This window comes from Tyto alba, unplaced genomic scaffold, assembly GCF_018691265.1.
Source record: "Tyto alba isolate M040663 unplaced genomic scaffold, T.alba_DEE_v4.0 Super-Scaffold_16, whole genome shotgun sequence".
Taxonomy (NCBI): domain Eukaryota; kingdom Metazoa; phylum Chordata; class Aves; order Strigiformes; family Tytonidae; genus Tyto; species Tyto alba.
The window spans coordinates 13,436,767-13,462,374 of record NW_024881278.1 but is presented as its reverse complement, the minus strand read 5'-3'; the positions used below and the strand labels follow the sequence as shown (position 1 = coordinate 13,462,374).

At 51.1% G+C, this 25,608-nt stretch overlaps 1 protein-coding gene across 1 annotated transcript in view; it reads left to right on the top strand.

The window, feature by feature from the left end:
* The window catches only part of GALNT14 (polypeptide N-acetylgalactosaminyltransferase 14), a 102,041-nt gene that overhangs the window by 13,701 nt on the left and 62,732 nt on the right, over positions 1 to 25,608 (top strand). The window contains exon 2 of the mRNA XM_042789922.1: positions 24,357 to 24,526. Within this exon, the coding sequence (XP_042645856.1) occupies positions 24,357 to 24,526 (170 nt within the window). The remainder of the gene's footprint in view (positions 1 to 24,356; positions 24,527 to 25,608) is intronic.

Genomic DNA, 25,608 nt, shown 5'->3' with positions numbered 1-25,608 from the left:
GCAAGCGGGTGGCTGGTCTTGGAGGTGTCCCAGTGCTTTCCGTTTGGCCCCAAAATGTGCGGTGTCCACCTGGCTGTAAAGACTCGGATTTAGCTTGTGGGGTCAGGAGCTTTGACAGGCCCATGGGTGACTGGGAGAGGGGTGCTGAGCCTAATATCCTTGTCCGTGGGGAAATGCTGGTGGCTTTTCTGAGGCCGGTTCCCGGAGGCACTGCAGTGGCCTCAGCAGCCCCTCTTTTCTGTACTGGTATTGCCAGGGAGAAGGCTGACACCTCCACAAGTGACTTGTTTCCAGGGCTTGCTTTCACAGGGTCTCGGTGAGAAGAGTCCTGACGGGGTGGCCGTTAACGAACTTGTCGGTTAATCGCTCCCCCGTGGGTTTCAGTTAGAGGGAGCAGTGTGGCGGGGATGCCTGGCTGGGCACTGGTGAGAGGACTTGCTCAGGGTTCACTGAGCCTCCATTGATTTTTGAGCTTGTCACACTGTTCATTAGGAGAGGGAGAGCAAACTAGGTGCTTTGCAGAAATGCTCCAAGTCGATCCTAGTGGATCAGGCTTCTCTGCCGCCTGGTTAGGGGGGGGAAAATAATAATTTTGCCCAAATCTCCTCTGCTCCTAGACCGCTCAGCCTCAAACCTCCGATCTTCCAGGGGTGCCTGGCAGGACATCTGTCTGTCTGTCCTGGCATTGCTCAATTCTCACAGATTTACCTCAATAAGAGGAAGAAAATTGCATTGTTGGTGCTCTTGGTTCGTGGGATGATTTTCTGCCCTGTCCCTCCCTCTTACCCTGCCAAGCTCCCGTGGCCGGGTCCCCGTTGCGTGTTGGGCCTCATGTGTCCCTCTTTCACACAGATCATGCTGGAGCTGCGCTGATCAAGGCAGTAAATCAGCTTGGCATTGCTGTGGAGATAAATGGTGGCTGTAATGTGAACTGAGGGGGAGCAGATAAAAAAAAAAAAAAAAAAAAAAAAAAAGAAAGGAAAAACTGGGATGAAAATTGTGTACTCAACAACAGATGGGCTATGAAATGAAATACCTACCTTGACCAAGACCCCTCGGCACAGCAGTGTGCTCCAAACGATGACTTGAAGTGCTGCAGTGGGACCTGCTGGGAAAGGAGAAGGGGGTTCCCATGTGTGCAGAGCCGTGTTGGCACCCCGCTTTTCCCCCCTCACTTGCTGACAGCAGCTAATGGATGGTGGAGATAAGGATGAAAGCCAGTATCCGCAGCACGGGCTGAGGCACGGGACTGAACAGAGGACACCAAATGGAGCTAAATCACAGCCCAATTTATAGTCTCGGCATCTACAGCTGCAGGGAAGGTTTGAGCTGAGATAGTATTGTTTGAATGTCTCTGCAGCTCTTAAGGTTGTAACCTCTCCATTTTCTGCCTGCCTTAGCTGTTTTTTTTTTTTTTTTTTTTTTTTTTTAGTTTTAAAGCGCTTTCCTGCTGGTGAGAGGCTGACAGCCTCCAGGGCTTAAGTGTTCTACTGATTTCTGCAGGCCGTGGCTGTTTCTGGGTCCCAGGGCTGCCCAGACTGTGTCCCTCAGCCCTGGCTCACGCTTTGGGGATGGAGAAGGGTGTCTGGAGCTGAGTTGGTGGCATCTCCACCAGTGGGTAATTATCCACTTGGAGCTGAATGGAGCCCGGCAGCTCCCCGTGGGCCGCAAACCAGATGTTGGGTGGCAGTGATTTAAAGCCTCTGTCATCTGGAGACAAATCAGTGATAATGAATCTCTTTTTATAGATGGGGACTATGAGGCATGGGAAGATTTAATGGGGGAATGCTTTGTAAAATTAGCTACTTAGCTAAGTTTAGCGAAATCTTAGTCAAATTAACTAAAACTGGGCTAAATTTAGCTAAAATCATTGAAGAATTGTCATTCTTGATGGCGGAAAGGCAGAAATCTGAGGGGAAAGTGAAGAGTTATTCATGCTGATGAACTTGTAAGACTGGTCTGTAGTTCAGGAGCGTGCCTTTGCTGTGAGGATGCTGCTGAGTTTTGAGTGTTTCACTGTCATGGGTCCTGGGTTGGAAGAAATTAAGGTGAATGGTGGAAAGTTATCTGCAGAGAGAAAGGAATGTCACTGGTGGACCTCACTGCTGCCGGGCTTCTGTGGGGTTGAACACTTGATGGCTAGCAACAGGAGGATTTGACACCCTCATGACCATCCTCAGCCACAGCTTTTATAAGAGAAGGAAGAAGAGATGACAAAAAAAAAAAAAGTCTTGTGACTTGGGACAGTCTCCTACTGGCAAAAAAATGGTGAAAAGCATCATGTGTAAGGGAGTTGCATGTATCTAGCCAGCATAGGGAGGTTTGCATCTTCCTGGCTGGTGTTGGAGGCAAGGTGTCTGGTTGAATGGTTTGGGAATTATTTGTTTTCTGAGGTTGGCTATGGAGAAAAAACAATGCTGTTGTAGTCCCATGTCCTTGGAAGTGAAATGTGAGGAAGTAGAGATGAAGAAAAACCTCTGTGGCTGAAGGAGGAGGTGAAAGAACGTAAGATGAAATTCAATTCTGCGAGCCTGGCCGTTGGCCAGAAGGCTGTGGTGAACTTCTGCCGTGTGCCTCGGGATCTGTCACGACCAGGAGCACTTAGGAGCTATTTTTTCTACAGCAGAGCTACATCTTTCTGCAGATGTTAAGCTGCCAGAGACAAGATGGATTGCTGCAGATGTACAAAGGGCTTGGCTGTACATTTTTCCCTTTATCCCAATTTATATTTGAGATAGTTGTAAGCCACGTGGAAAATTATTCCTGGTGGAGGATCTGGTGATGTGCTGATGGCTTTCTGCCTTTTGGCTTTTCCCAGAGGCAGTCCCAGCAGACTAACCAGGGGTTGTCAGTGCTACTGGCCAGCAGTGGTGAAGCTGGTCTTTGAGGTCACCATCTCCTCCTCCTCTGCTGAGGAAAGCTGGGGAGCTGATGTCCCCTGTGGATCAGGAGGGACCAGGGACTTGGTTTTGCGGAGAGTGCGTGCCTGACCTGGCTCTGATCCACCCATCTATTTTAAGCCCTTAGAGCCGTCAGAGTCGTCGCATCTGAGCGGTACTGATGAAATCAGAGTCGGATGGGCTCCTGCCAGGGGAAGGCATGTGGCAGCACCCCTGGCTGCACAACGGGGCTGGGGACAGCAAAATGGGACTGAAGGCTAACCCCAGAGCCCGCACCACTGGGAGGTGGGAAGGGCACGCAGCGCTGTTTCGGTGAGCAATGCGGGGCTTTGCCTGGCATCCTCACCTCGCTTCTGGGGCAGGAGTTATTGTGGCACTTTCAGGAAAATGGTGTTGGAAGAAATATCCTTGTGGAGGCAGAAATCTGAATAATCTTGCAGTTTGCAGGCTGCTCTGATAAACTTTTGTTTTCAGATGGGAGAAACAGGTCACACAGTCTTCTTGCTTCTCCAAAAAAAACCCCAAGCCCCAAACCCCCTCAAGCCCACACTCTACCATTAACACAGTGGGTAGGGCGAGGAAGAAGTATTTCTTGTTTTTTTTTCTTTCTCTTTCATTAAATATTTTATCAAGAAACATTCACCGTGTCCTGCCTGAAAGCACTCAGTTTTAGTTAATGAATTTATTTCTCGCCTCTGGAAGCCCTCCACTGACAGCAGTCCCCCCACTGTCAGGACCCACCCTGGCACTGCAGTTTTCTTGGGGTCCCCAGGGATGAGCCTGGGCCACGATTTGCTGTCGTCAGTGTTCAGCTGAGTGCCCTCAGAGGGACGGGGGTGCTGGTGGATGATAGCACACTGTTTCAGTTCAGTGGCTCCTGTGTTGCGCGTGGGGCTCAGTGTCCCATCCTCTCTGTGACCTTGGGTTTCCCCCCCTGCCCCCCGTGGCTCCTGTGTTGCCCACCAGGAACACGGCGAGTTTGGGGCAGCTCTCATGAGCAAGAGTCGCTCTGTTAGGTTTGTGGGTAATAATGAGCTGTGATGTGAAATAGCAGTTTCTTTTAAAGTAGTCTTCTCTACAAAAATACCCTTGAATTTAATGAAGACTTAGGAAAAGTTGTTCCTGAAATTTTTACGCCAGCATATAGATATCCATAAAAGAGCCCTCCCGTAAATGGAACAGAAAGGAAACCATTCATTTTAGCGTCTGTGCATTTACAGATTGATTTTTACAGAATTCTATTAGTTTCACTGCCAGTAAATGGCACGAGGACTCTATTTCAAACCAGACAATGTCAAGGTGTAGAGGTGGGCGTTAAATATCATCCTACCTGTTGCTGTTCAGCTATAGTTCCTGCTGGTGTCTGAGCAGAATATAATTGCAGAGACCAGGAATGCCGAGTTGATCTCCTAACAGCTCTTTGGTTAATAAAATCATTAGGAACAAGGATAACATAAGAGACCGGCATTACACGCTTTCAACAGCCCATTAAATAGATCTGATCATTTTTGTGCGATGCTTTCTTAAAAGCGAAGAAATACTCTCCTGTAGCCATTACTTCATGCCTACTTTTGAGAAAGCAATGATTTATAAACCTCTTCCTAAATAAACAAGTTACGTACAATGAAAAAAAAAAAAAAACAACCCCCTATAAACCGCAGTCTGCTATTCTTCTCCATAATACTGATGATTTCTGGATTTTTTTCGCCTCCCCCCGCCCCACCCCTGCTGGGGGGAGGACAGAGCATCCTCTCTCAGCCCAGAGGGCTGCTACCGGCCTGGCTGTAGCCTGACCACAGCCAGTACAGCGGCGTGATGCAGCGACCGTTTACACTTCACCTTCGCACCGTGTTTGAGCAGCTGACAGCCAGATGGTTTCATAAATAGACACGTCTCCTTGGGCCGAGGATAGCTCACCTTCCAGTGTCATTACCGGTCCTTATCAAATTATTATGAATGAAAATATGCTATTAATGTCATTTTCATTTTTTCCCCCTCCCTATTTAAGCTCCTTGCTTTGTGCATCTCAGTCAGTTTTGGCAGTGCACTGCTTTGATTTTCATTGATAGACTGTTTTACTTTTCAATTTAAATTCCAGCTGCATTTGGTTTGCAGAATGTGGAGACTTTGCAATTAAAACCAAAATCAAGCCACACACACTGAAGTGCGGCAGGAAAAGCATCAGGCTAACACTTTCAGTATTACTGGGTTTTCTAAGGGTCACTCTACAGCCTGGGAAAGAGTGAGCAAATACGGCGTTTCAGGTTGAGTATGGCTATCCTGGGAGCTGAGGGGATACTTTGGGGGGCACCTGCAGTGACCGATGTTTCTTAGGGTGCAAAGTGGCATCCTGATGCTTCACACCGCCCCGGAGGGGATTGACTGATGCCACCCAGCATCACCCCCTCTTCCCCGTGGTCCTGCTGCAGTCTGGTACGTTATGGATATATTGAAGGGGGCAGCGGTAGTGCCGGTGGCTGCAATAGGGATGTGGAGCCTATTGTGAACAATAGGCATTGCTCACGACTGAGGAAGATACGAGTCCATTTATAAAACATTTGTGAACCATTAACCACAACCCTGTTATTCACTGCTTGAATTTGTCCCTGCCACTTGGGCTGCACCTTTTGTGGCCCAGCAGCCCTAGGCATGTACTTCTCTCTTCCATCCCTCTAGAGCTGATGTCAAGATATATACAAAGAGGGTGGCCTGATGAAGATTAGGAAGATTTTGGATCTGTTTAAATTAGTTTTCTTCACTGCACAACTTCCAGTGGCACTGGTAGAGAATAGAAGGCGCCTGGGGCTCAAGATGGAGAGGAGTGTGGCGTGGTGAGCAGGGGACATTGCTTAGCCATGGGCATGTTGGTCTCCTGCTTGGGAAAAGAGAATCCGTGATGCTTTACAGGACTGTTTAGAAAAGGCAAAATAGTATGAAAGTCATATATATGTATGTATGTTTTCCTATATATAGGTTTTCTGTATCTGAGAGGGAGGAGGTTGTTGCTGAGATCAGCGGTGTAGCCTCAGACACTGCATGTTATTTAGGCAGCTGATGCTGCTGGATTTTCAGCCTCCTGACCACAGACACAGAAATGTATCTTAAAGTTACTTCTGTTTCACCTCTGTGGGCTGCCCAGATTTCCCCTGCGTTGAGGCCGACCTCGTTGCAGCAGAGTCTCTGGGGATGTCACTGCAGGCAGAAGAAAGGCCATTTTTTTGGGGTGGGTGGTGGTGGTGGAAGAAAAGAGAGGGATGTTAATAAAAAAGCCTGGCTCTGAGTTTATCCTTTCCCTGGCCCTTGCCCTACTGCTCACCTCCTTCACCTGCTGCATCTTGCAGGCTGTGGAAGGAGAGAGCTGTCGGGTGGACAGTGATGCCTGACCGATGGCCCTGCTCTTCCCCTGGCCACGGCAGGCGCCTTGAAGTGAATTTTTCCTGCTTTGATATTGGGGAATGGTTCCTGGGATCAGAACAGCACGTGATGCCCTTATTCCTGGGCAGGCTCGGGCTTCCCTGCCGGTCTGAGCGAGGAGCTCTCCTGCTCTGCCTGGGGACCAGCGAAAGCCTTGGTAAGCCAGATAGCACTGAGCTCTCCAAAGCTGTGCAGACACTTCGAGCTTGCCCTTTTTGCCATGTATAATTTATGAGTGCGGCGGAGGCCAGGAGCCACGTTTGGGGTGGGTTAGTGCCAGGGCACCTTTAAATTGCAGGGCTTGGCTCCTGGCAATAACAGGCTCAGGCTGTAACAGCTGCAGCCAAAATTTCAGCCTGTCCCAACGTTTTTGAGTCTATTTGGAGCTGGGTTTTTTTTTTTTTTTTAAGCTTGAATTACACTGTACCTGTAGAGCTGGCACAGATACCTGCAGTTCTGGGAGACCCAGCTGTTGGGTTAACAGCTTATAGCACATTCCTGGTGGGTTTACATCCCACAGAGAGTTTCTGGGCCACTGTGGGCAAAGCAGTCACTGTCTCTGCACTTCAGCTGCTCCATCAGGATGTGGAGAGGGGATGGGGAAGCCCTGGGTGAAGCTGTGCTGTGCCCCGGGGGCATGGGGCAGTGGCTGAGGGGAGCTCCCCGCAGCAGCCGCACTGCTCTGCACTTCCCAACGGGGAGAAATATGTCCTGGGAGCATGGCAAAAGCTTGCTTTGCCGCCTGCTTCAGTCACTCTGAGGGTTAAAAGCAGCTTGGTAGCTCCTCGTGTAAGGCTGTAATGAAAATTATGCTTAAAGCAGGGCTAAAATCATGTTTCTTTTGCCCTTTAATTATTTAATTTATTTTCTATATTTAACGTGCTTTTTTTTTTTGACTCTTCGTGAGTCAACTGAATTTTTCTGTAATATTTTTTGCTCAAATATTTATTCCTGTTGGCGGAGGGAACATTTTAAAATAAGCCTCGCAGAACTCGCCCTAGATGCCCTAGTGTTTCTTCTGGCTCCTCCAGCTATTGAGCCAGAGCGTTTACTTGCTTCACATTTCCCACATGTTTTCCCTTCTGCTTCCAATACAGATAAAATATTAAATCAAAATACAGAGAAGAATTTTAATTTCATTCCCCGTGTTCACCACTTTTGTCTCAGAAAGTACGGGGCCGGTGGGATTAGCCTGGTGCTGGCGGCAGAGCCCTGCTCTGGGAGCGCTGGCTGCCCCGTTCCCGTTCGGCATCGGTGGTGCTGGGATAAGCCACCGCGACCCTGCCAGAGCTCAGCTGTGGTGCTGGAAATAGCAGAGCCACTGCCAAATGCCTTGTGGAGGGGAAAAACCTCTCGTCCTGGTCTACCAAGACCCTGGTGCCTTTTAGCAGCCTGGACTCATATTTTGAAATAACGAGGCTTATGCTGCTTGTCTTTTTGTGGTCACATTTAAGTAGCAAGGCAGAGGACAGGACTCTTGAACAGCATCTATTGGGTGACTTGTGCTTGGGTTTTACAGTGCTGCCGGCGAAGGTGGGTGATTCTCGAGGGGTGCAGCCTGCCCCATAGCGAGTGCCAAGGGCTGGAGCACGGTGGGCAGGTCGGTTGTGTTGCTGGTGAACTGTGGGTGGTCAAGGGGCGAGGGCAAGCAGGGTGCTGCTGCACAAATCCCCGGTGAATCCTGCTGTTTGCTCCTGGCCATGTTGGAGGGGTGGGAACGATGCAGAGAGGGCACTCAGGGTGATTGAGGCTTTGAGATGGCTTCTCAGCAAGCAGTAGGCTTGGGCTGCTTAGCCTGGGATGGAGGAGGGATGTTGTGTTGGAGGTTTGGAAGGTCATTGATGGCAGAGAAAGAGTGGATAGGAAATAGCTCCCGTCTCTTCCTGGACAAAAGCTGGGATCATCAAAGGAAGCTGGCAGGGGCCGATTCAGTGCGGATAGATGCAGGGTGTTTGTGGAACCCTCTGCAACAGCATCTTCTGGCTTGCTGAAAGCCTGCGTGCGTTCAGCAGTGACTGCATGGGAAAAAGGGCCATGCAGGTGTTAAACGAGAAGATGGGAGTGTGCTGGCAGCCTCAGGGTGCTCAGAAGAGGTGTCCCAGTGCTCACTCGCCCGTAGTTTCCCCCAAGTCTTTGCTGTCAAGACTCACATGGAGTATTTAGGCAGATGTGACCCAGGACCGGTGCCTTTCTGAGCAGCCCTTCTGTCCGTGGCTGTCACCCTCCTCCCCTGGGGGCCAGATTTCCTACTCCATATCCCCAGGGCAGCTCTGGCAGGTCAACTTGAAGGCTCTTTGCAGGGAAGGGTGTGTAAATGAGCAGGAAGAACATGGCGTGCATGCATGTGTATGCATATACACTGATATATTTAACTTACCACATCTCTGTAAGGAAACTGGGCTGTGGAAAGCTGGGGTTGGGTGTGGGAACGAGCAGCTCGGCAGGGAGGGAGCTGTGGGCACACCGATCATTTCCACCTGAGCTGTGGAGGGAAGTCTGCTGCGGGGCTGGATGGGGACCGAAGCCCTCATCCCTCCCGCTGCTGCGCTGCACTCCTCCGCTGGCTGCCTTGCGCTGTGCTGGCCCTCACAGGGGAAATACCAACCCCTGGCCAGGCGCTGCCGTGCGTGCCCTGCCTGCCCCGTGCCCTGCCTGAATGATGCTGCTAGCTGGGCAGAGAGCCCCAAAACGGGTCAGAAGTTGGCAGAGAGGAGGAAGCCTTTTAAAATAACTTGTTACCTTTAGCATCACTAGATTTTTTTTTTTTTTTTTTTTCCCCCCCCCTCTTTCTTTTTTCCTGCTCCTCCAAACACCACATTCCTCTACTCAGTGGTTTTAGAGCCGGGCGGTCCAGCTGGGTACAACCACAGTGGCCGTGCTTGACTGGGATGAGACGTGCTGCTGATGTGGGGAGCTGGGCAGATGGTGCTGGTGCCGGTCCAGAGCAGGGCAGAGGGTGCACCCCTGCCACCGGCGCTGCCGTGCATCCTCCTCCAAAGCACTGAGCGGTGTTAGAGACGCCTTACCAGGGGCTGCAGCACAGCACAGACCATTAGTCTTGCTGAGTACGGCTAAGATCGTACTTAGTGCTGCCTTCCTATCTCTTGTTGCTGAACCGTAGAGCACTTTGCAACGATTAATTCAGCATGAGACTCTTAAGTGAGCATTATTGCCCCTGTTTTAGAGCAGACGTAAAGGTTGCTGGCAGACCAAGAGCAGAAACTCTCTGCCATACAGAAGTTCACCAGCCTAGCTGTTACAAGCCACCAGTACCTCACACTAGCCTCCTTTTGTCTCACACTTCTTTAGGTCCATTTTGTTGCCCTTGAGATGTTGTTCCTTCTGCTGCAAAAAGAGGGGGGGGGATGCATTCAGCTGCACAGCTGCACCCGGTAGTTTGGGATTAAAACTCTCCTTGCCTGCATAGGAGAAAAAGCCTTGGCTTGTGTAGTCAGTTATTTCTGGTGCATCTCTCCAGGCGTCCGCATCGGTGTGGGCAGCAGGAGCAGCATATGCTGCTGGCTGCAGAGGGACTGGTCCCACCGCCATCTGCGCGCGGGCTTGCTGGGGTTCTGCCTCCCTGCCTTTCCCGGCACGAGCTGGTGGCACGCCATCCCCCTCAGAGCTGGGTGCCTGCTGTGGTGAGTCCAGAGCTCTTCACATCTTACGAGAGTTTGGGTTTTTTTTTTTTTTTTTTTTACTCCTTTGGACTCCAACGAGGGCAGAAAGAGTATGGAAACGCTCAGCTGGAGCTTGAGCTCTGGAGGTGCCTTTACAAGCAGTAAATCAAATATAAAAGTAGCCAGGTTGGGGTTTTTTAGAACCGTCAGGACCAGTGATGGTTGAGATGCTCAAACCGGCCTGCCCTGCAGCTGGTAGGATCTCTGTGCTGACTGCTGTGTTTTTGAGAAAGGTCTATGGTGTAGCACATCTTCTCTATCCATGGCGTTTCTGGCCCCCACCCTTCTTTCCATGAGGTGTTGCAGCTTTTGCATGCTCCGGTGAGCCTATAAGGCCTGAATGTACTCCCGAGCCCTTTGTATCTCTGTCTTCTCCGTTTGAAGGCACATGGTGGCTGGTGCCAAGGGCTCGCTGAGCAAGGGGAGGTAGAGGCATGCCTGTAGCTGGGAGGAGAGACCTGCTGAAGGATGTAGGAGAAGGTGAGGATGGAGAAAGACCCAGGAAGATAAATGGGCACAATGTTAAGGGAAACAGCATTACCAATATAGGACTTGACTTGTGCTTTCGGGATTATCCAGACAACAAAAGGGTTTTGTTTCACCTCCAGTTATTCAGACCCGTGCAGGGGTAGTGTGAGAGACTTCCCTGCGGCAGTGGGGAGCCTCCCTGCTGCTTCCACTCCCCACCTCCCCTGGTTTCCACCAGGAAGCCCAGCTGGAGACATGGCTCCTCAGCGAGGAGAGTCCCTTTCCCCTGCAGCTGCAGGCCGTTGGGTGCTTAGTGGTATATCCAAACCTGTGGGCAGAGAAGCTGCATTTGCCCAGTCTCAGCTATACCCCTCCTTTCCTTTCCTGCCTGGGCAGAGTTTAACAGCATCTCATTTCCCTCTGTCTGGGAAGATTGGCTTCTCATTTCTTTGCAGCCACTGTCAGCAGCAAGCACGACCTCATTTGTATTATCCCGCGTCTGATCCCACCTAATCCTTAATGCAGTGCTGGCAGCAAGGGAAGCGTGTTGCTGAGGGAACAAGGGGGATCGAAGGCGTGCGGGACAGGTCCAGCCCCAGCTCTCCACAACTTGTGTCGTGTGGGGCACTTCACCTCTCCCCCCATGGCTTTCTGGAAGCAGGGACCATTGCCTTCAGTAGATATTGCACCACTTCTGGTGGTGCTAACGGGTCCACCCGGTGCAAAATGCTCTTTGCTGAAGAGAGCATCAGGTGTTTTGGTGCAGATTCTTTGAGTTTGGAGGTGTTGCCTATCAAGTTGTTTCTGGTAGATGGGTGGGCAAGCCTTGTGTGGTGACACCTCTGTGCTGCTGTGGCCAACGAATGGAACATTGTCCTGGGTTGAGTGAGTGGTGGAGTTTTTTGGTGGCAGGGGAGGGGGCTATCGGGGCGGCCCCCTGTGAGAAGCTTCTCGAAGCTCCCCCAGCTCCACGTCAGCTCCACTTCTGTTTGGGAAATTGAGCCAATCGGCTGCGCCTCTGCGATAACGTATTTAAGAAGGGACGTGGTGACGGGCAGTCGGACTTGTGAGGAGGAGTCGCTGCAGCTGCATGAACACCAAGGTCAGTGGAGGAACGGAGGAAGAAAGGAGGGGGGAGGTGTGCCGGAGCAGAGACCCCCCTGTATCCTGTGGGGAGACGGCAGGGTGACCCCCCCTGCCACCCATGAAGATCTACGGTGGAGCAGACATTGATTTACAGCCTGTTGTTCCTGCTCAGTTGATCAAGGTTCTGTGCCCGAAGAAGGCCGGGGTCTCATGGAAAAAGGTAGCCCCGCTGCTGTAATTCAGTGCTGGGAGGATTGCAGCATGCAGGGGAGTCCCACGCCGGAGCAGCTCGGGAAGGGCTGCAGCCGTGGGAGAGAATCCAGTTGGAGGAAGTTAGTGACCCATGATGGAGCAGTGTGGGGAACGCTGCGGCCCATGGGAGGAATTCAAGTCAGAGAAAGTTTGTGGAGGACTGTCTCCTGTGAGAGGGGGACCACGATGGAGCAGGGGGCAACAAGTTTTGGACACTCCCCTCACCGAAGATGAAGGAAGTGGCAGCACTGACTGCACCCCCCATTCCCTGCCCCTGCGCCACTGGGGGAGGAGGTAGAGATATCGGGAGCAGAGCTGAGCCCGGGAAGAAGGGAGGGGTGGGGGAAGGTGTTCTCAAGATGTGGCAATGCTTCTCACTGTCCTACTCTGTTATGTGTTGTTAGTGTCTGTAATAAATGTATGTTCTTTTTTTTTCTTCCCCTAACGAGTCTGCCTTTTGCTCGTGATCATAAAAGGGGGATTTTCCCCCATCCCAGTCCTATCTCGAACCCCAAGCCTGGCTCTCTGTCCCTTCTCATTGCCGGAGGGGAAGGGAGAGAGAGGTGCTGCATTGTGGTTGGCTGTCAATCAGGCCTAAATCACGACAAACATGTGTTGACTTGCCACCCCACTGAGCTGTGAGAAGCTGTACCACCCACCTCCAAGCCCGATGCTGCCAAAGCATCAAGAGCCAACAGACTTGGGGGTGCGGGGCACAGGCTTATTTCTGCCTCGATTTAAGCCCTGCCATTGGCTTGTATCACACTTGCTCTGCTTGCCTGAATGCATGGTGCCTCCTCACATTGTGTGCTAATACAAAATGCCATCTATGGGAGCACTTTGATGTCTGCATTAGAGGACAAGGTTTTGGGGTGTGATGTGTTGAGGTACGTGGCAAGGCTCACTGCCTCCAGACATGGGTTAGTCATGGTGGAGACGGGTAGGAGCGTGCCGGGAGCTGTTAGCCGAAAACATCTTCCTGTGTCAGCCAAAGGGGCTGGTGCGTGCCCAAGCAGGAGCTGCCCATCAAGACTTCATTGCTACATTTTCACAACTGATGACTCCAAAAATGCTCTTTCTCATTGCAGTGAAGCATGTGTGTATGTGTGAGACAGTATCAGTGCCAAACACAGATTTTAATTTTTTTCCAATAATAACACCAAAGCGCAGTGCCTGGTTGCTGGTTTCCATCCAGATTCTTGTGCTCTCAGGAGGTGTTTTGAATTTGCTGCATCAGGCGACTTAGCATCAGGTTTGGTTTTTATTTCTATTCTGAGTGCTTTTTTTTTTTTTTTTTTTCCCATTTTTTTGGTTTGTTTTGGGTTTTATGTTTGTTTCCTGCAGAAATACAGATCAGATGTTGTCAATGTGTTAGGGAAAAGGGGAAGGGAAGGTTGTCCCGTGTCTCCAGGCTGTGACATAGCAGTGCTTTTTGAACCAGTGTCCTCCTGGGTGTGAGAGCTCTGGTGATAGGCCCTTGGTGGTAACACAACTGTCGTGCAAATTACAGATGTCATTTGCTACAAGCCCAATTACAACTTTGGTTGTTTTTTTGTTCTGTTTCTGCCCCATCTTCTGTTTTCCTTTTGCATTTCTGATCTTCCTAGCAATGTGGAGAGCTGTGCTACGTGAGTGTGAGCACAGCAGGAGGGGGCCACGGGGTGTGCATCTCTATGCTTGTTTGTCTGCATCTCTTTTTGGTGAAGGATAATGCTGCTTAAGCCTGTCCCTCAAGGGAAGCAGGTGGCTTTTGTGGTGGCAGAAGGGGGTCTTTGCTCCAGAAGAAGCTGTGAATCTTTCCCAGCACCATCTCTTCTCTCCCTGCGGGGGATGATTTTTGGGACCTCAGGCTGTCCCTGCTGCATGGACCTGGCACATTCCATGCCCCAGCTCCTGTGCCCAGCCACGACTCTGCTCAGGGTTTACTCACGCAAGCAGCAGTGCTGAGATGCTGGAAGGTGGCCAGGCCCCGGAGATCTGCCCAGCCAGGCCACACCAGCCATGCCCTGCCTCTGGTCTCCCCAGCCCCAGCTAAGCCCGCATCATCCCAGGGCAGCACTTTTTTGAGGCTCCTGCAGTCCCTGTGCTTGCGGCTGGTGGGGACCCCCAGTCCTTCTTCAAGAGGCTTATTTATTTTCTAACTCACCATACCTTGCTACGATGCACTTCTCACTAGCCAGGGTTTGGGTTTTTTTTATTCCTATTACTGAGCCAAGATAGGAGAAGGTTGGGCTGACACATACGCTCTAAATTACGCTGCTGTATCTCCGGTGCTGTCAGTCACGTTGCTCCCAGGCCCGGGATCTCGCAGGCACTCCAGCAGCAGGTACCTAAGGATCAAAGGTTTAGATCAGTTCTTGCTGTCACAAATGTTTTATATCTAGTTTCTCCTTGAGGAGAGTTGGGGGGAGGATGGGCTGCCAGCTGGGTAGAACATGCACCCTGGAGCATCATTGCCATGACCTGAGCTTCATCACCCTCTGCCTGCGTGTTGAGGACCAGCCCCGGGTTACAGAAGCGCCTGCCTCTCTGCAAAATGTGTGCGTGTGAGATGAGGAGGAAGGCCACTAGTGCTTTTTGATGGTGGGATGGTGTCTGACGGGAGGGCACTGGCAGGTCCCATGCTCTGGCTGTGCACTGGGGGTTTGCAGGATGCCCCGCAGACCATGCTGCCCCAGCCAGCTGCAGAAAACCTGCTGCTGGCTCCTGCATCCTCTCCATCTGGGTCAGGGCAGCCCACATATTTTCTGGTGGTGCATTTAAATATGTTAGAGAGGTCATGCTCTGACCAAGAATTTCCCCACTGGTACCAGGGTAGCTGCTTGGCATGGTTTGGGCTGGGCTGGCCTGCAGCACATCATGGTTTACGTGCACCAGGAAAGCCCTCTGAGAGAGCTTGGGGCATTTTGGTTAGTTACCAGAGAGGGTTTTTCTCTTCTCTTCCCACTCTCAAAGAGTGACAGATAGGAAGAGAGGAGAAGCCCTTGTGCTGGGGCTGCTCAGCACAGGTGATGCTCCCTGGGGAGCCTCCCACCAAGCAGGAGCCTTGTGAGTTATTTGTAGGAGCTGGGAAACCAAGGCACGTCTCAGGAGGAATCCAGGGCTTTTCCAGAGCTGGAAATTGAGTGCAGGAGTGGGGACTTTTGACTGATAGCATTTTGTGTCCTTGCTGAGCTCTTTCCTTGGATCAGGTTGTGCCTCAGTGACCACCAGGTAAAGCTCTGCTCCTCAAAAACAGCTGATGGCGGCGGAAAGGCAAGCTGGTGGCTTCCTGAAGACAGCTAAAGCCATGCATGTAACTGCCCTTGTGTATTTGCAATTATTTTATTTTGCTTGAATGTCTATTTTTCTAATCCCTGGGTTTTTTTCCCACTCTTAGAATAAACCAAGGTAAAATAAAGGCTGAGCTTTCCCTCCCTTGGAGGCACTTTTCCATTCACATTAATACACTGCTGTTATCCATCGCCCCTTGTTGCTGCTCAGTTTAGAAGGGCGGCTGCTTGAGGAAGGATAGTAGCATTAGTTCCTAAAGCTGTGTAAAGATCCCCATGAAAGCAATTACCAGATGGATTACCCCTGGCTTTGCTGCTGCGAAAAGGCCGTGTCGGGTCGAGGATGCTGAATGTATTAACAGCACGATCTCATCCTTGCTCGGGAGGTGCGGTTCGGATTAGCCGCCTGCTTTTTAAAGGGCTGGGTTCAGAGCAGCACTCCAGCTGCTGGCTCTGTTTACCCTTCCCTCCCTGCTCCCTTTTCCCCCTTCCTTTCGCCCCGATGCGCCCCATCCCGAGCTGTACTCTGGCATGTGGGACCGGCGGCTCCGTGGGGAAGGGGGGAGACCTCCTCCGACCTTTGAGATGCTCAGGCTCTGTGCTGTGGTAGCAGCTTTGGCTTTCACACAGAAGGACGAGCAAAGCTCAGCAGGAGACCAAGTGCAGCTATGGGCTCCTAAGTACTAAATCATCTGCTGCTCCTGCTGAAGCCTGGGAAGGCTGGTTTGACCTTCATGGCTGGGAAGCAGCTCATGTCCATCCTGAAAAGGCACAGAAGGAAAACAAAACACCGTCTGTCCATGCAGGAGCTCCCTTTTGCCCCTCTATTTACCTGCTGTGGGTCTGGGCTCTTCCCGGATGCGTTTGACCTCCGATGATCCCAGGGACGAGCTTGAACCTGTCTGGCACAGGGCAGGACATGGGATGCTGCCTTCATTTCTTTCCCAATTAGTGTTCTGTGTAATTGCCGCCGACCTTCAGAGGAGCAGCCCTCGGGCTTGCCCACGCTGTGCTGCCAGAGGACGGTGGCACTGAGCGGTGGTAATGGGCCGTGGAGGGGCTGCCCGTGGTGCTCTGGTGAACGTGGCACGAGGGCTGCAAAGATGCTCTCTGCCATCTCCCGACACCCCAGTACACCCCGAGGGGGGTGCTGAGGGGACCCCCTCTGGTAGGGGGCAAAGGTGCTTGGGGGAGCTGGCATCAGCGGAGGGTGGAGAAGGCCTGGGGGAGCTGCAGGTGTCCCACCACCAAAGGGAGCAGCAGCGGGGGCACTGGTGGGGAACTATTGCCATCAACCCGAGGGGCTCACCGTGGACCAGAGCCGCTGCCAGAGCAGCGGTTTTCCAACTTTTTTTGTTTTTTTTTTTTTTTTTTTTAAATCTGAAATCTTCAAAAAATGCCCAACAATTCTTGGTAGAAGCAGAGATTCTCTTGTAGTCTCTTAGAACCTATTTGATCTTGTTTGAAGTCCAGAATTGCTGTTTGCAGACCCATTAGAAGAGTTCACAGGTGCCAACAGGCTTGGGCTGGTCTTGCTCATCCTTTCTCGGGGGGGCTGTGGGGGACCCCAGAAACCTTTTTTTGATGGAGGCTTGGGAAGGCTGATGTAGCCCGAGCACAAGCAGTTGAGAGTGAGAAGTTGAACTGAGCAGTCCTGCAGTATCTCAGGGAAGCCGTGGGCAGGAGGAGGAGGAGATAACCAAAAACCGTTTCCGTCCTCCCGCTTGGCTCCCGGCGCAGACAGAGCTGGGTCTTCTCTTTTCTCCAGTCAGCAGCTTGGTTTGTGCTGACCTCCTAAATATTCAGCTCATTATACAGTGTAACATATAAATAAAACAGAATCAGGCAGCAATATTCTCCAGGAGGATATAATCGGCTTCCTTTCCTTTTTAATTATACAGGATTTGTCTTCATGTGTCAGGATATCCTACAGGCTAATTTGTTATTTTAAAGAATTAAAGTCTGTGTTCTTTACGCAGCGAGACGCTTCTGTACGCACCTGATTTGGGGTGTCCAAGATGGAAGAGCATCTATCCAAGGGAATTTTGTAGCTGGCTGTTGTTTCTAGAGGTCAGTGGCCCGGATCCTGCACTCCCCTTCATTGTCACAAGGAGGCAGGAGGTTCTGCAGCATGTTGGAGATGATGGGGATCACCACGGGGATTCCTTGGGATCTGGCTGGGGCGTGTGATGCTGCCTGGCAGGGTGCATTGCCTCTCCTCCCAAAGAGGCAAGACGGTGGCCTGATGCTACAGCTGGTGGATAGGAGCATTGTCCATGTGTGAAGCTCAGGCCTGGGCTGCCTGCTGGAGGTGGGGCTATATTTTAACCTGGCACCGGTACCTAAGTGCATTGTGAACTCTGAGCTGACTTGTTTTCTCCTAAGGGAAGCCCTGGAAACAAATCTGGCCTTTCATCAAAGCAATGAATGTGTCATCTTTCCTTCCTTGCAGCTCAGAGTCCCCTGCTCCTGACTTGCAAATAATTTCCCCATTTTGGTGGCTGCCCTGGCCATCTGTTTTAAAATGAAGGCTTTGGTGCCCTTACTGGAAAAAGTATCAATAATTCTCTGGTGGATTTTCATGCCGTTGTATTTGGCTGGAAACTTTAGCAGATTTAAGCCTCAGGAGGGTGTTTTCAGACTGTATATATTGTTTACTATAGATATGGACAAGAAGATACAGAAAGATCTGATTCTAGCCATGATTGACTTAACAATGGCCCAGCTACCCTAGCCCTGGATCATCTCCTTGCACTGAATCAGTGGCCAGCAGCCTGTGTTGGTGCTAGTGGAATGTGGGGATAATGAGAGGAAGACACTGAAGAGCCTTCTCCAGAGCCTGAACGGGGATGTTTCCATCCAGGCATTGGTTGCAGCTGTAGTTCTTGAAGGTCTAGTCTTCTTCCATGGCCACTTTACAGCCTTTGTCAGTCCTGTTGCCTGATTCAGTAGGTGTCCTGATTGCATAAATGTGTGTGCGTACCACGGGAGAGATCCACACACCGCCCACTCAGGAGTGGGCGTTGGGGGTGGGGCTGGAAGAAGACAGGTAAAGGAAAATGGGTTGTGGGCATGAAGGATGGCAAAGGTGGTGATAGCATGGCCTTGGCCTCGGGGCCAGGTGAGAAAGTGGGACACTTACTGGAAGGTCCTCAGGGACTCGCGTTCCCTTCTGAGCTAGCTGAGGAGGAGGCGATGCTCCATCCTTTGAAGATGGAACAGCATGACTGTGGATGTACCTGAGCAGGGAAAGGTCAGTGGCAGTGAGAAGCTTAATGGTGAATGCTCAGAGCTTCTCCAGGGACCCAAGCTGCAGGACAGGCTTTGCTGGAGAAGTGCTTTGCTTTAATTAGATATCCATATTAATAGTCTATTTGTTTGGAGGTTTTGTTTTTTTTTTTTTGGTTCTTTCTTCCCCCAGTAAATGGGGTCAGAGCAGACTTGGAGGACCTCCAGGTCTCCCCTGAGAGGCAGTAAATCACCTCCAAGCAGTGGGAGATGCCAGTCCTCCCTGGAGCAGGGTGGGATCCTGGCAGACGTGGGTCTGCTGTGCATCCCTGTGGGGTCCTGGAGGAGCTGCCACCAAGGTGCACCTGGTTATTGTGCCCAGGGACTGGCGCAAGAGGAAGAGGAGCTTCATGTCCTTCAAATAAAGGAACTAAAATCTAAAATCCCCATGGGGCAGAAGACTAATTAAGGGCAAATGATAGCCAGGGACCAGAGTTACCTCCGTTTCCAATCCACAGTTGGTGTCAGCACAAATCTGGGGAAGACGGCACTGAGCCAGGGAAGCACTTAAGCAAGTACTTAACTTTAAGCATTTAAACAAGGATGTCTGAGAGCTCCTGCGAATACCTGGAGTCACTTAAGTTTGTATTTAAGTGCTTGACTGGCTTGGGGGCTCTGCAGTTTGGGGAAAGGAGATAAGAGAAAGGAGGTGTGGGCTGTGACCCTTCCAGGGTCTGTGCTGGTTTGCTGCTGAGTGGTACCTGATGCACTGGAGGACGTGCTGCAGGGTGGGTACGAAGCCTGTTCTCCAGAGACCCACAGCCTGATTTTGGCCATGCGCTCTTCAGACAGGGCAGAGAGTGTGGCTGTGGTGGTCTGTCTGTCTCCCCCTTGTGCCTTGGGGATGAGGCCGTTGGGATGCACAGCACCGTGTGCAAGGGGCTAAGCCAAGCTGGGCTCAGGTATCGGGGAAACCACACCAAAGCTCAACTGAAGGATCACGTACCTTGATATTCCATCTGTTCGGGGAGACAGGGAAGAGGATGGAGGCAGCATGATGCTACCCTGCTTCTTTCTCCTCTGGGGCTGCTGACCCTCTTAGTGCCTGTGCTGGCACTGGGGGGTGAGGAGGGATGAGCCCTACCCTGTTTGAAGTATAATCCTTTCAGATGGCATTAGCACTGCGGCCAGTAACAGCTCTATAATTGAACCTCCTGTTTGCAGGGGCCCCACGCTTTAGTGAGTTGTTTAAATCTCATTTGTATAATGCCTGGTTGCAATTCCTGCTGAAAGATTGCCCTCTGCCTCCAGTGCCCCCGAGCTGTGCCAAACACACACACATGCTCCAACCGTCCGCAGGCAGAGGAGTGGCTGAGCGTGGCCGGGCAGCAACATGCCATGTGGCATCCAAGTTTCTAGAGTTTTCACTTGTTTATTGGACCTGTTGCTAGGCTGATGTGGGTTTTTTTTTTTTTTTTTTTTTTTTATTTCCCCTTCCCCTCTTTTTTTTAATGCCTGAGTCCCAGGCAAGGCAGGACGGAGGCTCAGTGGTGAGCACTCAGTCAGGGGTTACGCAGGGATGAGATTTTCCAGGGAAAGCTGGGTGTGAGGGGGACTGAGGTAGAGGCACATTTGGCCACTGCCAGATCTCCTTGGGGCCATCATTGCACCTGCACAGGCAAAACCCCTTTGCCTGGCCGGAGATTTGGGCTCCCCAACAAATCCTGTCAGCTCTGCCCACCCTCCTGACTGGCTTGGGTTTGCTGCCTCCTGAAAGTTCGTGCCTGGTGCCCGTCCGATTCACCTCAGTCTAATGGCAACACTCAGCAGCCCCAAAAGGAAAAGGGCTTTGTTTTTAACAAAGGCTTATGTTCTCTATTTTAAAACGGTGCCACGGAAAATGAAAGTGAATCAGAGTCTGCTTTTGGCTTGTGCCGCCTACTCCTTTTCTTCCTGGGCAGATGGAAGCTGGACCTGGGGACCAGGGCGACTCGCCCATCCCCGGTCACCCCTGGTTCTGCTTGGGCCGGGCTTTTCACCCGAAATGCCCTTTCCCCGCTGGGCCACCTCACTGTGGCCAAGGTGCTGTTGCAACACAGCAGCCCCCTGCCCAGTGACCAGCCCAGTCTGGCCCCCCGTGCCGGCGAGGGGTGCCGGGGGGCTGCCTGTGGGTGCAGGCAGGAGGGAGCAGAGCATCCCGTGGGGATGCCACAGGCCCGCAGCAGCAGCTTGCTGGGTCAGTCACTCCTTCCTCCTTCCCGCTCCAGTGATCCCTGCTGTACTGTAATCACACAATTATCATGCCATTAAAATGTCATATTCGCAGAAATCCACATAAACACGGCATTCGCAGTTGCCAGAAAATTGTAGTTTTACTGCTAATGACCTGCTCTCCCCCCACAGCACCACTCCTTTTTTTTTTTTTATATTAATTTCTCCCCCCTTTTTTTTTTTTTTTTTTTCTGCGCCGTTATTTAAGAGGCAGATGATGGATTACATCTTTGCACTGAGAGGCTTTCTATCTTTAATGTACAGCTGCCTCCATGCTTACTCTGGGGGTTTGCTGCTTGCCCTTCACTGGCGGGCACTTTGGGGAGGAGGATGTGTGTTTTTGAGGTGTGCTTTTAGCATGCTGGTGAAGGAGAAGGCTCTTGGTGAGCCCTGCTTTTGTCTGGGTGCTGGCGTGAGACAGGAGCTCCTCTCTGCAATGAGTTTTTTCCATGTCTCCTTGCCTCAGGGGGGGTCCCCTCTTGTTGAAATTCCTGGGGACCCCCCCAAGGCGGTGTTGGAAGGAGCAGCACTTGTTTGCTGAGAGTGGCCAGCTACCCCTTGGATATTTTTTTCCTCTCTTTCCTGCAGAGTCGTTGAGTCTCTCAAACTCTTTTAAGCATTGACTGTGTTTCCTATAATTAATACCAGCCATTAAACTGCAATGTTGAAAGATAAATTACCTAATTCTAAGAAAAAAAATGAAAATTTATTACTAGTACATGAGAGAAAATGAATATGAAACTTGGAGAGAAGGGCCCTGTAGAAGATAAATAGAAAGGCAAGTCGAGTATTGACTTGATCCTTTTCTAGTGCAGGGTAATTTGGCTTCTAAAGTGAGTTAGATCATAATAAATTAAATTTAGATTTCTGCACATCAGTTATTTAACTCCCAAGACAGAATTCTGGTGTGAGGAAGAGGTGATAATACATGGCGGAAATATTATGATGAAGACCTTACCCAGTAACCCGTAACTGATGTGCTGTCCCTGGGTGAGCAAAGGGGATTTCTCCTTACGCTTTAACTTGCTTTCCCTGTCCCTGATCAGGTGGTGAGAAGCAGGCAAGCCCCTCTGTGCGGGTGGGGAGGTCTCCTGCCTCCCACTGCCTGCGTAGCTGGGAGCTTTTCACCCGAGGCCGCTGCCTCGCTTTCCCTCACCGCTTTGCACAGATATTTTTTTTCTGGAGGTTGGTGTGCGTATGTGTCTGAGCATCTTGCTCTGATTTTGGTTACCCTTGCAGGGAAGCTTGGGATGGAAAGCTGAAGAATACTCAGAAGATTTGGACAAGAGACATAGATTGAAAGCACGTGACCAAACCTGGGTATCTACTTCTGGCTGAGAAAGTTAACCCAAACCCTGGGCTTGTTTTGTGGCCAGATAGTGGTTAAAATAACTTTTTAATCTCTATTTGGTATCTTATTTGCTCTAGATTTTTAGGAACCTTCCTACTGATAGCTTTCCTCAACCCAGAAAGGAGAGCCTGGGCAAACCAAGGTGTGCTGATGTCTTTTAGGTGGAGATTTTAGTTATTCACTGCGGTGTGAACCAAGAGTGCAATCCTTGGATGCAAGGTGTATCCCGGGCAGGATGAGAAGCAAATGCCATGGGCTGAGGCACTGGTATTTGTCCATGTATCCCTTTACTGCTGGGACCCCTGAGTAACAGGACAGTAGTGGGGTTAGATGGATGCTGGGGAAATGCTGTCCCAGACCTCGAAGCATGTGCCAGGACACTTCCACGTGCCGACCCTCTGCTTGTGCTGGCCTGGCCAGACCCTCGCTGCCTGCAGTACATGCAGAAGCTCCAGTTTTCCTGGAGCTGCAGCTGCCCACGGGAATCCACCAGCCCTCCCACCGAGCTGTCGGATGCTTGCCTGGCTGCACCTTCCTAGCTAATCCAAGGCTATTTGGTTTAACTGACATTAAAAAATATATATATATATATATATACACATCCAACAGCCTTAAGCGCTATGTGGCTGGTTTTAAAAGCCATTTCTCTTCTTAAGTTTGATAAAACCAACTTTTACTTTTCTTCACAGCATTAAAATTTAGGGACTGCAACTCTGCGGTGGTTGTTTTAACGGTGCCAGGCCCCCCACCGGGGTCATCATGAAGTCTTATAAACGTCAGGCTGTCGGTGGCTTCACGATGCAATCGGCTCACTTTTCCCTGATCTTTTACTGCGACAGTAAATCATGTTTTGCAAGATGCCTTAGAAAAAACATAAACAATATTTATCACCCTGTGTATGTCGATCCTCCCAAAAGCCCACAGGCGGGTTATGTACATCCTCCTCGTAAACCAGCTGCAGTGACCTTCCTGGTTTCATAACTTTCTCTCAGTCTTGAATAACTTTCTCCTGGTCCTGAAAAACTTTCTCCCAGTACGGCTGGTGGCTTGGGGGTTTCTTCTGATCTTCCCAGCACAGGGGTAAGTGCTAGAGGAGCTCCTGAGAAGGCCATGGGGTCACACTGAGGAAAGATGAATATGACGGTGTATCTGGAACCCCCTGCACCCCTGGGCTCTGGCGGCTTTTTGGGGATGCTTGTGTCACTGTGACCCAGGGTGGTGGGGAGCATCGTGTGGCTGGAGGCGCCCGGCTTGGTCCTGCCACAGTTCACTTGCAGGAGCCGATTCTCCCTCCTCCCCTTCCTATGACTAGAGAAAACGCACTGCCAGATGTGAGTAAAATCAATTACAGGATAAAAATCACCTGTTTCAAAAGCTTCATTTTGTGCTATTAGCAGGCAGAATCAGCTTTGAGATGGTGTGAACTGAGGAGGGGGGAAATAAAAAAGAAAAGAAGAAGAAAAAATCAATTATTGGATAAGATCACAATTTTCTTTAGGGCTGAGATGTCTGTAAATGTTTGCATCTCTCCGTGTTACACGTGGGCTGAGATCAAAGAGGTTGTGCTGCTGTAACGATGAGATCTTATCAGTGCTGCACTGTGCTGATGGTGCTGCACTGTGCTCGATGGCTCGTGCCCCCAGGAATGCTTAACTCCCCCTTCTCAACAGCATCATGTTGCTGAGGGATGCTTGAACCCCCTGAGGGGGCACCAAGTCGCTAAGGGATGCTTAAATCCCCTTGACAGCTGTCAGAGCTGTTGGGTAACCCCAAAATGCAGCTCCCACTCCTTTTGGAGGGGGGGAACACCACACGGGCACATGCATGCATGCTCTTCTCCCTGCGTTAGGGCTAAAGTCCTCAGTGGGAAACTTGTTGTGGCAAAGATGGACAAAAATCGGGCTGGGAGGATGACAGCCCCCTTCTTCCAGGGTCAGGTTGCTGGAGCCAGCCCTGGGGCCAGGGTACAGCTGTGGAAACATGGGACTGGGCTTGAGGGAACTGCTTCTGCCTGATGGCCCTTTCCTGCCTGAAACGTTACAGGGGCGATGGGGCATGTGGTGTAAAATACTGTTGTGTTTTGGCTGGAGAGAAATTAAAACCCTAACAAGATCTTTGTGCTTTTCTATTTCTCGAGACTGTGCTGTTTGAGAGGGGGATCCACCAGAGACCTGAATTTGGTTTCACATTAGTCATTTTAAATTCAAATCGGCAGGCTGTCTTTGACATGCTTTTTCAAGACCTAAGGAAAAAAAAAAAAAAAACCAAAAACCAACCCTGAAGACCTAATGAGGTTCCTTGTTAGCCTGCTCTTGCGATACTTGCCTGCACTGTGGGGTCGACCGATCTCCGGCGGGGCTCGAGGACCTCCAGAGAGGGGTCAGGTGTCCTCCGGTCTCTCCTCTCTCTAACGGGGCTGACTTTGTGCGCGCAGGGCTCGGACGTGGACTGGGACGACCTTTGGGATCAGTTTGAAGAGCGGAGGTACCTGAGTGCCCGGAGGTGGAAGGGCGGAGAGGACCCGTACCGGCTCCATGCCTTTAACCAGCGGGAGAGCGAGAGGATCCCCAGTGACCGTGCCGTCCGTGACACCCGGCATCACAGGTTCTGCCTCCCCCGTGGTTTCTCCTGATCTTCCTCACAAAACTTCATAATATGGGTGGATAGTCCCGTTCCTCCTCAGGGCTGTGGTTTTGGGATGATAGGTGGGTCTGGGCCCTTACTCACACCCAGTGAGTGCACTTGGGATTGCTTCTGCCTGGGTAGTATTTTTAGGATTAAATCTTTCACTTTACTTGATTTTTTGCCATGTCTGGCAATCCTAAACCTATTAATTAAAACCTGTATAAATTGTTCCAGGACCATAGGGCAAGAAAAGCCTTTTTTTTTTTAACTTCAGAAAAGTAACAGGTGTGCAAGAGCGCATCTCCATGATGGGTGAAGTTCTCACTGGTGCTGGGAACTCTTGCTCTGCAGAGGATACAATGAGACGGTGCAAGGGGAATAAAATAGCTGTTGAGCACTTACTTTGCTCTGCAGAGAGAGAAGTTAATGTGGGGAATAAGGAACTATTGCTGAATGAGGGGGAGAGGAAGATAAGAACTTGTTGGGTTACTAGCTGCTCCAGCACCATCAGGGTCAAAAATGTCCTTCGGCACCCAAAGGACCTCTCGGGAGGGCCAGGGAGGTTTGCAGCAAAGGTTGCCTTGCAGGACCTGCACTCGCTTGCTGCTGTCAGCGTGAGAAGGGCAGGGTGGGAGTTTTGGTGCACCCTCTCTTGCTGTGAGTGCTGCTGTAGCCTCCCTCCGGCCGCCTCTCCACACTCCTTGGGGAAGAGCCGTGGCTGCAGGTTCTTGATGGGCGGTGGGGTTAATTGTTGGTCTGCTGGATGGAGTGATGCTGGAGCGTCCCGCTGGTGTAGGAAATGCTCCCAAGGTTCCCTCGATGCAGTTTTCCTGCTTGTCCTCCAAAAGCACAGTGTATGTCTGGTCCCCAGCCCACAGCTGGTGCAAGCCCTTCCCGAGGAGCTGTGCATGGTGTTACCTCCCAGCCCGCTGGCAGCAGCCGTCCTCTACTGCTTTCTCCTGGGAGCCCTTTGGGAGGGAAGTCCTGCTCTGGTGGGAGCTCTGTGCTGGACCCAGCTGTGGCACCTTGCTGCCCAGGCTGCACCTTGCTCCCAGGTCAGA